The following is a 14579-nucleotide window of genomic DNA, read 5'->3' on the forward strand; positions in this document are numbered from 1 at the left end:
AAACCAAACTTGTACCAATTTGGCAAGAGCCTTGGTACTTCTATTATTTATGTAAGATCATGCCCTCTGACTAGCACATATCATCTCCCTTGAGGATCTCTGACCAAAGAGAATTGTGGGGAACTTTGAGTGGCCTCAGAGTGGAACCACAAAGGTGATTATAGGGTCAAAAATGAAATTCATCTATGGAAAAGTAACGATCTTTGAGTTCCTGGAGTAGCCTGCTGCAGTGCAGCATTTCTGTCTTTGTCAGAAAATCCAGTGTATCATAGGGCACATTGGACTCTGGCCTCTCTCCAAATCTTTGCCCAGGTAACTTGGCATATCTCTGCACACTCCCCCACCATCACACACACACATACATACACACCTTTGCCCATGCGTTGTCCTCCCCTATTTAGAGCTCCATATGGAGACTGACTTGCTTTAGTTTAACACATATTTGCTGTGTGATGGTGATATACCAGGCTTTGTGCTAGAGTATAAAGATATACAGAGAGGAAATTTGTCCTTAGAGAGCTGCCAGTCTAATAGTGGAGATGGATAGGTAAATAGACTAATTAGGTAAAAGGAATTTATGAGGCCTCAGAAATATAAAGTACCAACTTATAATGTAAGTTTCATTTATGATGCTGAAACAACATGAATGCAGATTAAATCTCATGATATATTTATACGGATATGACACTTCTTCATAGGGACATAAAAGTGATAACTGTGTCATAAAAAATATAAAGTCCAGCAACAATCTGTTTGTTACTATTCTTGAAGGAAGTGTAGCTCCTGTTTCCCCCCAAATTGCAAGTTCTGCAAGTTGTAGCAACTTGATTATGGAAGCCTTCTATCCTAAGGTGTCAAGGTTAAAATAGTATTTATTCAACTCCAGGCTCCATCTGCTCAAAGCCAGAAATATCTGCTCCTGCTTATTCTGAATTCTCTCCAAAAGGAGAAAGTCATATCCAAAAAGAATTTTCCAACTTTGATACATTTGGTTGTATCAAGATTTTTGTGATGATGGGGTACTCATGCAAATATCAAATCAAAGAGTCTTTTTAATGCCCCTTGTCAGTTAAATAACTATTATTTCCCCTCAATCAAATTTAATGAACACAGCTGTTGTGTCCTAGCACTGTACTAGGCTTTGTGGGAGTTATAAAAATTGTGAGTCTTAATAATCTTGTCAATTATCAAATTGTGCTTTTCAAACATCTACACATCTGTGAGTTCCTTACAACATTTTAAAGCAAATCTAAAGTTAAAGTCTATGTGGAATTCCTTTAAGGAGCTCCCCTAACAGGCTGCATCTCTTCCTTTGGCAATCTTTAGAATAAATAAATCTTCCTGATGGATAAGCGGTGAGGTGTAGGGTGACTAACATGTTCCCTTATATGTCTCCCAAATCTACCCACTCACCACTACTACCAGTCTGTGCTAGATCCTCTCCAATCTTGGCCACACCTCCAAGCCCTGACTGCTCCAAATTCATCTGTTCCTTTGGCATCGTTGAGCTTGTTGGTAGTGATGAAGATTAAAAGGGGAAGCAAAGGAAAAGACCTTTCAAACAAGGACCAAACCACTTTTACTTCCCATCTCAAATATTGATTAAGGAAAGTCCCTGCTTGGAGGCAGGGTTATGGGCTTTCTAACCTTTGAAATTTCTCTTGAGACCCATGGCTTTGTTTTTCTGCATAGACAGGATGCTGACAAAAACTATCCTGTTAGCCACGTTGTCTTATCCCTCCACAGCATAGCATGAAGTACTCGGTCAATGCTGTTTAGGGCTGCACTCTTGGTGGCCTTGAAGACTCACTTGGTTTGTTTGCTAGGAGAAAGCTGGCACCCAAACAAATGACTAGAAGGACAAAACTGTGTGAATGAAAAACAAGGTTACCAAATGGACATGAGTGCAGTGAGTGCCTTGTGGCCTTTTGCCACCACAAAACCAATTGAAAAGAAAGAAAGAATGCCCTGGGGATTATGTGATTTAGATTTGCCAACAGAAGGCAAAGTAAATAACTAGAAGGACTATGTAGGAACTGCCGAATAGTTGGCAGTCTTTCCACAACAGTTTCCTTAACTGCATTATTAAAAATAAAGTTTTTAGCCTAATCAAAATTACAAGGCCATCGAGGACTGTCTTGTGTTCTTTCCAGGGGGAAAAAAACATGGTAATTAACTGCTGCAGAATGATGGATTTTTCCAACACAGCTGTCACAACTGCTATTTTAAATCATTTGTTATGGTTTAAAATGTGTAATCCCCAAGAAATTGATCATTACTGCAATTCAGTGCTGGTTTTTCATTGCCTTAACCACCCTGAGCTTTGCATTAGACCATTAACTAACAAAAGCCAGTCATAAAGTACTATACTACTAATGGCTAATTTCTCAGTGATCACTTCTGTCCTCTTTTAAACCAGATTTTATTTTTAAAAAATTTACACTGAAATTTCTGGCATTACAAAAACAGGTGCACACTTGTATTCTCTCCTTTCCACCTCTCTTCTATTTATGGCCACTCCCACATTTCCCTTTTCTTTTCTTCTTCAGTGGCTGTGCCTTCATAATCTGTATTACCTCATAGTCTTTGTTCATGGTGTGTCACTCACTGGGTCCATCCTGCCCTTCAGAATCTGTTCAAATGCTATGCCATCTTCATGGTCCAATTGATATTCTACCTCTTTCAGGAAGCCTTCCCAGTTACTATTCATCATTCACTTAACTAGTATTTGTTAAAAGGGTCTTATAAACTAGCCGTTGTGCTAGGCACTAGAGATACCAAAATATAAGACATATATTCCCAGATTTCAGGAACTTTTATTTTTTACCTGAGTTTATTGATGGAGTGACTAAATCCTTGATATGATTATGTGCTTGAAAACTAGACTTTATTGCCTTAATTTATTTTTCCATTGTAATTGTCTGCATGTAATTAATTTACCCATATATCTTATTTATCATTGTCAATGTGGTTCTGTATAATAAAGGATTTGAGAAGATTGGGCCCTGCCTGGGGCAGTCACCTGTTCCCTGCTCTACTACTGTCCTTCTTCTCCCTACTCTTCCTTCCATATCTACATCTATCTTCTAGATTTCCTAACAGAAATCAAAATGAATAAGTGGAATAGCTATTTATCACCATCTGAATAGGTCCAAAGGCAGAAGATAAGCCAATCAAACAAAAATGGAAATCTTGAGATGCTGTGGGCCAAAAGGAAGTATGATGGACTGGTTGGTCTGCTAGAAGTCAAATAAGACTAAGTTTCAAGTGACCAGGATACTGACAATTTGTAATTTTCTTCTGTAATCATTAAGTAATCTATAGTTTGATTCTGGATTCCCAATCTACAAGTTGAGCTTGCTTTATTACTTTTGATATATTCCCTCAGATTGGAAATAATCTGAAATGTGGTAATTTGACCTCCTAAAAATAAATTTGAGGAGTTTGGTGTTTAATGAAAGCTAGTATAAGTCCATTTGTAAACCAGAGAGTTCTTTTATGGCCATTACTTCATTTATTTTGTTATGTATATAAAGATTTTCCTGTAATGTTTTTTTTAAAGCAGGCACATATACATTTTAACAATGTTTTATATGTAACTAGTGCCCTAAATTCAGGGACATGTCACATTTTATGTTCATAGGACAGATTCACAATGCTTATATTCAGCTTGGAGCCATTGAAGAGCAACAATACAGTAATAAACTCTGTTTTTCCTGGGGGAAGCAGATGAAATAATGCTGCTTACTTGATTGTCTAAATTAATTAATTAATAAGAACACAAATCACTGCCAAATTGAAATCAACACATTGAGGAATTTGTGTTCTTTCCTGGATAATTTCAAATGGTCCTGGAAAAAGAATACAAGTTTGTCCTAATTACTATATTTTGGAGTACAATCCTAGAAAATAGTATGATCATAAATTAGTAAGGGACGTTTCTTAGGACTTTATTTAAGACCTATTGTTTTATCATATATTTTGTCTCTTGAACCCTTTAAACTGTACTTAGACTATATTTGGGACCAATGAGTTCATGTTGTTAACTAGTCTTTGTATTTGGTTTCATTCTGTAATTGTTTCAGGTAATACATCTTAAATACTGTATATATATATATATATATATATATATATATACATACATATATATACGTATATATATATATATATATACATATATATTTTTTTTTAATTTATTTTTTTTTGCGATACGCAGGCCTCTCACTGTCGTGGCCTCTCCCATTGCGGAGCACAGTCTCTGGACGCTTAGGCTCAGTGGCCATGGCTCACAGGCCCAGCCACTCTGCGGCATGTGGGATTTTCCCAGACCGGGGCACAAACCTGTGTCCCCTGCATCGGCAGGCAGACTCTCAACCACTGTGCCACCAGGGAAGCCCCCAATACTGTATATTTTTTAAGTAAAATCGTGACTTGTTGCATTTTGTCTCTTCATCTCTCCACCCCGCCCCCCATTTTTTTTACTCCCTCACACTTTGAGAATGCCTTCTCAGCCACCTTTACCCATTCTAGGCACCTCCTACCTTCATTATGGCTGAGGAGCAATCTCTCCTGGAACTCCTCAGACTCTAGCCCTTACCTGCCTCCACCAATACTTAACTGTTCATTATCATTCTTGCAGTTATTTAATCTGATCCTATAACTCATGCTAAAGTGTTAATGAAAAATGATAAATCAATCTGTCTTTTTCTCAGCTAACATTTGAATAATCAGAGTATCATTCCTTTAATAAAATTGAGGCCATAATAGTGATTTTATACTTTGTAGTGGGTTGTAAGGTGGATTGGAGGGGGAGATTTTTTGAGTAGTTGACCTTCTGTTGCCCCTAAAAATCATATCATATGAGCTTCATCTATTAATAACTAAACTTAAATAAAATAAATGAGCTTATTGACAAGACAGACAGTTGCCTGAGGTGGAAATATAGGTGATTTGGTGCCAAATGTCAATAGGCTTGAGCCTAGAGTCAGGAATGGCTACAAAAAATTGTTACTACATATCTTCTGTTACTCAAATATGAGAGGGTGAAACTCGGATCTGAGACATAAACTGGACCCTAGGCACCGGCTGAGCCTGCTAACACTACACTCTGGAGCTGAGATGGAGCCCACCAGGCCCGAGCACCCAGCACCCTGCATGCCTCAGACCTGGTGCCTGGCCCTCAGATGACTGCACCTGGAGGAGGAGCCAATGACAGGATGGCCACCCCTCAGGTGTCTCTGTGACAAGATGGCCACCCAGATGGCTCCTGTGCTGGAAGCCTCATGCCAAACAACCAGCAACACAGGAACACAGCCCTCCCATCTGCAGACAGGCTGCCTAAATTTGTACTAAGCTCACAGACCACCCAAAGCACACCACCTGAAGCTGCCCTGCCCATCAGAGGGACAAGACTCAGTTCCACCCACAAGAGTGCAGGCACCAGTCCCTCCCACCAAGAAGCCTACGCAAGCCCCTGGATCAACCTCACCCACCTGAGGGCAGACACCAGAAGCAAGAGGTACTATGACCCTGTGGTCTGCAGAAAGGAGACCACAAACACAGTAAGTTAGACAAAATGAGAAGACATAAAAATATGTTGCAGACGAAGGAGCAAGATAAAAACACAAGACCAAATAAATGAAGAGGAAATAGGCAAGCTACCTGAAAAAGAATTCACAGTAATAATAGTAAACATGAACCAAGATCTCAGAAATAGAATGGAGGCACAGATCAAGAAGATACAAGAATTGTTTAACAAGGACCTAGAAGAACTAAAGAACAAACAAACAGTGATAAACGACACAATAACTGAAATGAAAAATACAATAGAAGGAATCAATAGCAGAATAACTGAGTCAGAAGAATGGCTAAGTATGCTGGAAGATAGAATGGTGGAAATAACGGCTGCAGAGCTGAAAAAAGAAAAAAGAATGCAAAGAACTGAGCACAGTCTCAGAGACCTCTGGGACATTAAATGCACCAACATTTTAATTATATGGGTCCCAGAAGAAGAGAAGGAGAAAGGGTCTGAAGAGATTATACTTGAAAACTTCCCTAACATGGGAAAGGAAATAGTCACCCAAGTCCAGGAAGTGCAGAGATTCCCATACAGGATAAATACAAGGAAAGAAATCATAAAGATCAGATCAGAAATAAATGAAAAAGAAATGAAGGAAACAATAGCAAAGATCAATAAAACTAAAAGCTGGTTCTTTGAGAAGATAAACAAAATTGATAAACCATTAGCCAGACTCATCAAGAAAAAAAGGAGAGGACTCAACTCAACAAAATTAGAAATGAAAAAGAAGTTAAAACTGACACTGCAAAAATACAAAGAATCATAAGAGACAACTAGAAGTAACTATATGCAAAAGAAATGGACAAATTCTTAGAAAGGTACAACCTTCCAAGCCTGAACCAGGAAGAAATAGAAAATATGAATAGACCAATCACAAGTATTGAAATTGAAACTGTGATTAAAAATCTTTAAACAAACAAAAGCCTGGGACCAGATGGCTTCACAGGTGAATTCTATCAAACATTTAGAGAAGAGCTAACACATATCCTTCTCAAACTCTTCCAAAAATCTGCAGAGGGAGGACTACTCCTGAGCTCATTCTATGAAACCACCATCACGGTGATAATGAAAGCAGAAAAAGGTATCACCAAAAAAGAAAATTACAGGCCAATATCATTGATGTACATAGATGCAAAAATCCTCAACAAAATACTAGCAAAAAGAATCCAACAACACATTAAAAAGAGCTTACACCATGATCAAGTGGGATTTATCCCAAGGATGCAAAGATTCTTCAATATACACAAATCAATCCATGTGATGTACCATATTAACAAATTGAAGAATAAAAACCATATGATCATCTGAGTAGATGCAGAAAAAACTTTCAACAAAATTCAACATCCATTTATGGTAAAAACACCCCAGAAAGTGGGCGTAGAGGGAACCTACCTCAACATAATAAAGACCATATTTGACAAACCCACGGGAAACATCATTTTCAATGGTGAAAAACTGAAAGCATTTCCTCTAAGATCAGGAATAAGACAAGGATGTCCACTCTCACCACCTTTATTCAACATAGTTCTGTAAGTCCTAGCCATGGCAATCAGAGAAGAAAAAGAAAAAAAGGAGTCCAAATTGGAAAAGAAGAAGTAAAACTGTCACAGTTTGCATCCTAAAGATGCAACCAGAAAGCTACTAGAGCTCATCAATGAATTTGGTAAAATAACAGGATACAAAATTAATGCACAGAAATTTCTTGCATTTCTATATACTAACAATGAAAGATCAGAAAGAGATATTAAAGAAACAATCCCATTTACCATCGCAACAAAAAGAATAAAATACCCAGGAATAAACCTACATAAGGAGGCAAAAGGCCTGTACTCAGAAAACTATAAAATACTGATGAAAGAAATCAAAGACAACACAAACAGATGGAGAGATATACCATGTTTTTGGGTTGGAAGAATCAATATTATGAACATGACTATACTACACAAAGCAACCTACAGATTCAATTCAATCCCTATCAAATTACCAACGGCATGTTTCACAGAATTAGAACAAAAAAATTTTACAATTTGTATGGAAACCCAAAAGACCCCAAATAGTCAAAGAAATCTTGAGAAAGAAAAATGGAGCTGGAGGAATCAGGCTCCCTAACTTCAGACTATCTTACAAAGCTACAGTAATCAAGACAGTATGGTACCAGAACAAAAACAGAAATATAGATCAATGGAACAGGATAGAAAGCCCAGAGATAAACCCACATACATATGGTCACCTTATCTTTGATAAAGGAGGCACGAGTATACAATGGAGAAAAGACAGCCTCTTCAGTAAGTGGTGCTGGGAACACTGGACAGCTACACATAAAAGAATAAAATTAGAACACTCCCTAACACCATACACAAAAATAAGCTCAAAATGGATTAAAGACCTAAATGTAAGGCCAGACACTCTCAAACTCTTAGAGGAAAACATAGGCAGAACACTTTGACACAAATCACAGCAAGATCTTTTTTGACCCACCACCTAGAGTAATGAATATAAAAACAAAAATAAACGAATGGGAACTAATGAAACTTAAAAACTTTTGCACACCAAAGCAAACTATAAACAAGATGAAAAGACAACCCTCAGAATTGGAGAAAATATTTGAAAATAAATCAACTGACAAGGGATTAATTTCCAAAGTATACAAGTAGCTCATGCAGCTCAATATCAAAAAGCAACTCAATCAAAAAATGGGTGGAAGACCTAAATAGATACTTCTCCAAAGAAGACATACAGATGGCCAAAAAACACATGAAAATATGCTCAACATCACTAATTTTTAGAGAAATGAAAATCAAAACTACAATGAGGTATCACCTGACACTGGTCAGAATGGCCACCATCAAAATATCTACAAACAACAAGTGCTGGAAAGGGTGTGGAGAACAGGGAGCCCTCCTGCAGTGTGGATGGGAATGTAAATTGATACAGCCACTATGGATAACAGCATGGAGGTTCCTTAAAAAACTAAAAATAGAACTACCATATGACCGAGCAATCCCTCTCCTGGGCATCTACCCAGAGAAAACCATGATTCAAAAAGACACATCCACCCCAAAGTTCATTGCAGCACTATTTACAATAGCCAGGACATGAAAGCAACCTAAATGTATGTCAACAGAAGAATGGAAAAAAGAAGATGTGGTACATATATACAGTGGAATATTACTCAGCCATAAAAAGGAACAAAAGTGTGCAATTTGTAGAGATGTGTATTGACCTAGAGACTGTCATACAGAATGAAGTAAGTCAGAGGGAGAAAAAGAAATATTGTATAATATTGCTTATATATGGAATCTAGAAAATGATACCAATGAACTTATTTGCAAAGCACAAATAGAGACACAGACGTAGAATGGATGAATGGATACTGGGGGAAGGGAGGTGGGATGAATTGGGAGATTGGGATTGACATATATACACTACTATGTATAAAATAGATAACTAATGAGCACCTACTGTATAGCACAGGGAACTCTATTCAATGCTGTGTGGTGACCTAAATGGGAAGGAAATCCAGAAACGAGGAAATATATGTATACCTATAGGTGATTCACTTTGCTGTACAGCAGAAACTAACACAACAATGTAAAGCAACTATACTCCAATAAAAATTAATTTAAAAATATAAGAGGGCTTCTTATGGTAGGAATGAGAGCTAGGAAAATATTCTTCTTGCTCTGTGATGCTTGAGAATTAAAAGGTTATTCTTTGCACACAAACTCTATTTAAGGGAGCACTCCTAATCCAGTGCAGTTAGTACCTCCTGCATGATATTATTGGAATTACTGATGGTAGGAAAATCAGACCCAAAAACCCCACATTTATAGTTTAAGGTTTTCCTTGTGATTTTCCTGTTTAATAGTCACTAAGACCAGTGGGAAATGTGAGATTATTTAACATTCAATCTAGAATTCAAAGCCAAACTCTTTTCTTAGCATTCTCTATGTGTGTTTTCTACAAATAGTGTTTAAATTTTCATAAAACATACATTGTAATTGATAAAAGGCACATTCTAGAAATTGAATTTGCTGGTGCTGGTTCAACATCTCATTTGGGAGACAATCTGTTTATGACAACATGACCTTCAGCTAAGATCACAAAACAGCTTCTATGTAGTCAGTGAACCACAAGATGGCACCACTGAACAAATATTGTTTATCTCAAGATGACTTCTAGGTTCTTTAGATAAATGCTCAAGAATAGTGTTATCCCTCTTCAAAAGCAACCTCAATCACTTCTGATTGATAGAGTGAATAGAGTATGAAAGGGGCAAATAGTAACTTTACAGTAAAGAAACCTGGCAGACATCACTTAAACCAAGTGATCTAGGTTAACTTCACCAGTGATCAGTCATGGTTATACCATGTACCCCTGACATGATGTAATGAGAAGGGCACTTCACCTCTGTGGTGTTCTTTCCTCAAACCCATGACCTCAGCCTAATCATGAGAAAACATCAGACAAACCCAAAGTGAAGGACATTCTGTAGAATAGTTGACCAGTATTCCTGAAAAGTCTCAAGTTCATGAAAAATAGAAAAGTAGACTAAGGAACTGTCACAGATTGCAAGAGCCTAAGGAGATATGACAGCTAAATGGAATGCAGGTTCCCAATGCAAGTCCTACAAAAAGGACTTTAGTGTAAAAACTGAGGAAATCCTAACAAATTCTCTAATGCAGTTAAGAGTATTAGACCAATATTAATTTCTTAGTTTTGACAATTGTGCCATGGTCATATAAGATGTTAACATTAAAAGAAGCTGGGTGAAGGATATACAAGAACACTCTTGTACTGTCTTTGAAATTGTTCTCTAAGTCTGAAATTATGATTTAAAATAAAAATAGTTTAAAAGTCAAGATACAGAAGATAGTCTCTGAAATACTAAGTTAACAGGAAGCAGTTTTCCATTTATCTATTATCTGCATATTCTAGACTTCTATGGAAGCTTGCATAATGGTTAGGCATATTAACCCCATATATGGTTCCAAGATCTGGGGTTTAATTCCTCTATAGACACAGTGAGCATGTTTTTAAAACCCCACATTAGGATTCCTTGTCTGTCAAAATAATTTTGTGCAGTTTTCAAGCGAGAGAATAAATCCCAGATAATGAGGATGGAAGCAAGTTGATTTTCTCTGTTCTATGGCAATTGGTGGCACCTTTTAAAGATATTCAGTTATCTCACTAATGTGTGTCATGAGTATGATGGCTGTGTATTCCAGAGTGTAAAAACTTTTGTGGTTTACTAACCATAGATCAAATAATGCAATATATGGCTAATACCTTTGCTAACAAGCCAAATATTTGTGTGGCACAGGATATTATTTTGGCTCACAAAAACCTCTTAGAATCAAGGAAGTAAATATTTTAACTCCTCTAAAGTGTGTGTGAGAACCAGTTTCCAACATGTTGTATTTGACTAAAAAGTGTTTTGACTAAAATTTGACTAAAAAGTGTTTATGGGAATAATTAGAAAAACAATACTTTCTACGTCATGATACGGGCTAAATAGATAAAAAAATATTAATATATATTTTCTCCCAGAGCTGTAAATAAATGTGGGACTCTCCAACATATTTAAATTTCCACATGCAAGAGAATGAAATTGGACCCCTATCTTACACCACTTACAAAAATTAACACAAAATGGGTTAAGGACTTAACCTGGAGTTGTAAAGCTCCAAGAAGAGAACATAGGGGGAAAATCTTCTTGACGTTGATCTTGGAAAGGATTTTTTGGATATGACACCAAAAGCACAAGCAACAAAATCAAAAACTTAAGTGGGACTACATCAAACAAAAAACCTTCTGCACAGCAAAAGAAACAATCAGCAAAATGAAAAGGCAACCTACAGAATGAGAGAAAATATTTGCAAATCATCTATCTGATGAGGGGTTAATATCTAAAATATTAATTACTTTTCTCTGATCAGTCAATAACCTACAACATTTTCCTTTCCTTTAAAAATCCTAGTCTTTGGTAACTGTCATGCTCCACCCAAAACTGCTCGCCTGATCCTAGACATTTCCTTATACCTGGATCATTAGTTTCTGAACTGTATCCCAAGTCCAGCCCTATTCCCTTGCTTAGTTTCTATCCTTCTAGCCTTGTGTACTAGTTTCCTAGGTCTGCTGTAACAAATTACCAAAAACTGGATGGCTTAAAAGAAAAGATATTTATTCTCTCACAATTCTGGAGGCTAGAATTCCAAAATCAAAGTGTCTGTAGGGCCATTCTCCCTCTGAAGGCACTAGGGAGGAAGCCTTCCTTGCCTCTTCTAGCTTTGGGCAATTGCCAGCAATCCTTGGTTTTCCTTGACTTGTAGACACACTGGTCCAATCTCTGCCTCTGTCATCACATGGCATTCTCCCTGGGTATTTGTGTCTAAATTTTCCCCTTCTTATAAGGTAACTAGTTATTGGCTTTAGGGCCATCCCTAATTGAGTATGACTTCATCTTAACTGATTACATCTACAAAGACCCTATTTTCAGAAAAGGTGACACCCACAGGTACCAGTGGTTAGAACTTCAGCATATTTTTTTGGAGGACACAACTGAACACAAAACACCTTGACCTGACTCTCACAGGCCTGACTCCATAAACTGAAACCAACAATCCATGCCATTCCCCATCAGTGCTACAACAATCTAACCAGTATAGCTGTTTAATGTTAGTTCTTAGGCATGAACTGGAGTTCAATCAAAGTGCTGGTGTTTCTAGAGTTACTGTATTTCCTTGAAAGTCTTCTGATCCATTTCTGACACATGGCTTCATTTACAGACAGTGGCTTGATCAATAGGATTGAAGTAACCTTAAATGTATGGGATTAAATCCTATCAAACATAGCAGTGGAGAAAATGGAGTTTTGACACTCACATAGCATGTAACATTGATAGTAATGGTAGAGTGGGATTCTTTTTCTTTTGCGCTTCTTTGATCAGTTGGCTTTATTTTGATGAGAAAACTTGTAGGAATCATCTAAAAACAGTATTCATATACTTCAAAGCATATGCTTTATAAGAGAGGTTTAACAACAAACTAACAATATATTTAAGTATCACTGTCCTGAAATCAAGGAATCTCGATCTTCTGCATAGTTACTCACTTGACAGGTTACCCAAGATATTTAAAATATTATACAGAAATACCACCCCTCATTTGATCATTCTATAAGTTAAAAAGTGTGGCTGTTTTTCACATGAGATCTGTGACTAGTGACAGTCCTTTGTTTTGCCCCTATATTAGTTTACTACAGTTGCAGTAATAAATCCACAAATTAGGTGGCTTTAAACAGAAATTTATTCTCTCATAGTTCTCAAGGCTGTAAGTCTGCAGATTCATTCTCCCTCTGAAGGCTCTAGGGAAGAATACTTCCTTCCCTCTTCCTAGCTTCTAGTGGTTGCCAGCAATCCTTGGCATCTCTTGACTCATAGCTGCATCACTTCACTTTCTTCCTGTCTTCATATGACTGTCTTCCCGTGTGTGTGTGTGTGTCCAAATGTCCCTCCCTTTTCTCTTATAAACATACTAGTCACTGACCACTGTAATCCAGTATGACCTCATTTAACTTGATAGCAACTGCAAAGACCCTATTTTCGAGGAAGGTCGCAATATGAGGTTATGGGTGAACCTGAATTCTGTGGAGATACTGTCTAACCCAGTACAGCTGAAGAATCAAATCTGCTGGAGAACTATCAGAAAAGGCATTTTGTTTCAAGATCAAGCCTTACTCATATCAATATCAGACTGATTTTTTTCTATGACTACAGCTTGAAATATTTTAAAAGGCACCAGCTGCAAAATAAGAACTCTTGTTCCAAACCTCTGTGTTCATTTTTGAAAATTATAAACCTGTAACTTGTACTCACATTTTCTAAGTCCAAGTTCTTAGAATTCAGAGTGTTTTCAATAAGAAAGAATCTTTCAGAACTCCTGTTCATAAATATTTTTGGTTCATATGATTGAGGGCACACTAAGTGGTTTAAAGGCCATTGAATTAATTATGTATCAGTCTTTTCTGTGATCATTATGGAAAAAACATTTTTAGTATGTGAAAGGTGTTCAATAGAAATATCTGTCTGCATAGTACCACGTAATCAGTTGGAAAAATGTTCAATAAAACATTTCCTTTTTCCCTATCTCCAGTCTGAAATTTTTACTTTTTATCTGGGTGCTTCAGTGCCATGTAAACCTAGATTAAAGATACTAAGAAAGCAATGCCTTCAAATGGCCAATCATGTCCACTACTCAAATCGAACATAAAAAGCAAAACTGCATAAATTTGCTTGATTTTTTGAGTGACATGGTTGGGGTTTCTTTAAAATGTTCATAATTTAATATTTCTGTCCTCTACGTAATACCTTATAGTTAATCTCTATATAATATTTTCTATTTCATAATAGGCTACAATGTTTAACCTTATTTAATTTTAATAATTTTTACTTTGTTTACTTCTTGATTGCTAGATTATATAGCCAGCATTTGATGTTTATTACTATCCTGTGTTTCAGGGACTCCATGAAAAGACTGGTGCACTTACAGCTGTTAAAGTGATGAATGCTCGTAAGGTAATATTACCTCCTATCTGTATTCTGTTCCCTTAGTAGACTATGGTCTTGTGATAAACAGCTCAGAAAATATTGTATTTTTTTATCATTGTTATATATAATTATCTTAATCTGCATTTATTATATTTATCATTTAATATTATTTCTATCATTAGTATATTATTTTTATTATTTATTACATTTACACGTAAAAACTTCTACTCACAATGAAAGTGCTATATATTTTAGTATTCTATAAAAATGAAAAAATATCTGTACTCCTGTCTATTTCTAGTTGATTATCTGTTTCCAGGGATAGTAAAAAGTAGATTTCCTCTAATGTTGTGTTAGTCCTCTCTTTCATCATATTTCTTTCCCTCCCCAACCATTCCTTTTGAGAGTTGAGGCCACTAGATTTTCAGTGACAGGTAGAAGGAAAAGAACTTG

The 14579-nt window shown here is 36.6% G+C and overlaps 1 protein-coding gene across 3 annotated transcripts in view; it reads left to right on the forward strand.

Annotated features, from left to right (window-relative positions):
- Positions 1-14579, forward strand: part of NRK (Nik related kinase) — a gene marked incomplete at both ends in the record, with an annotated part of 139768 nt that overhangs the window by 46852 nt on the left and 78337 nt on the right. For all 3 annotated transcript variants that reach the window (XM_082610325.1, XM_082610326.1, XM_082610327.1), the window contains one exon: positions 14097-14153. In XM_082610325.1, coding sequence (XP_082466451.1) covers positions 14097-14153 — 57 coding nt within the window. The remainder of the gene's footprint in view (positions 1-14096; positions 14154-14579) is intronic.

Source organism: Mesoplodon mirus (genome assembly GCF_964341445.2).
Source record: "Mesoplodon mirus genome assembly, chromosome: X".
Taxonomy (NCBI): domain Eukaryota; kingdom Metazoa; phylum Chordata; class Mammalia; order Artiodactyla; family Ziphiidae; genus Mesoplodon; species Mesoplodon mirus.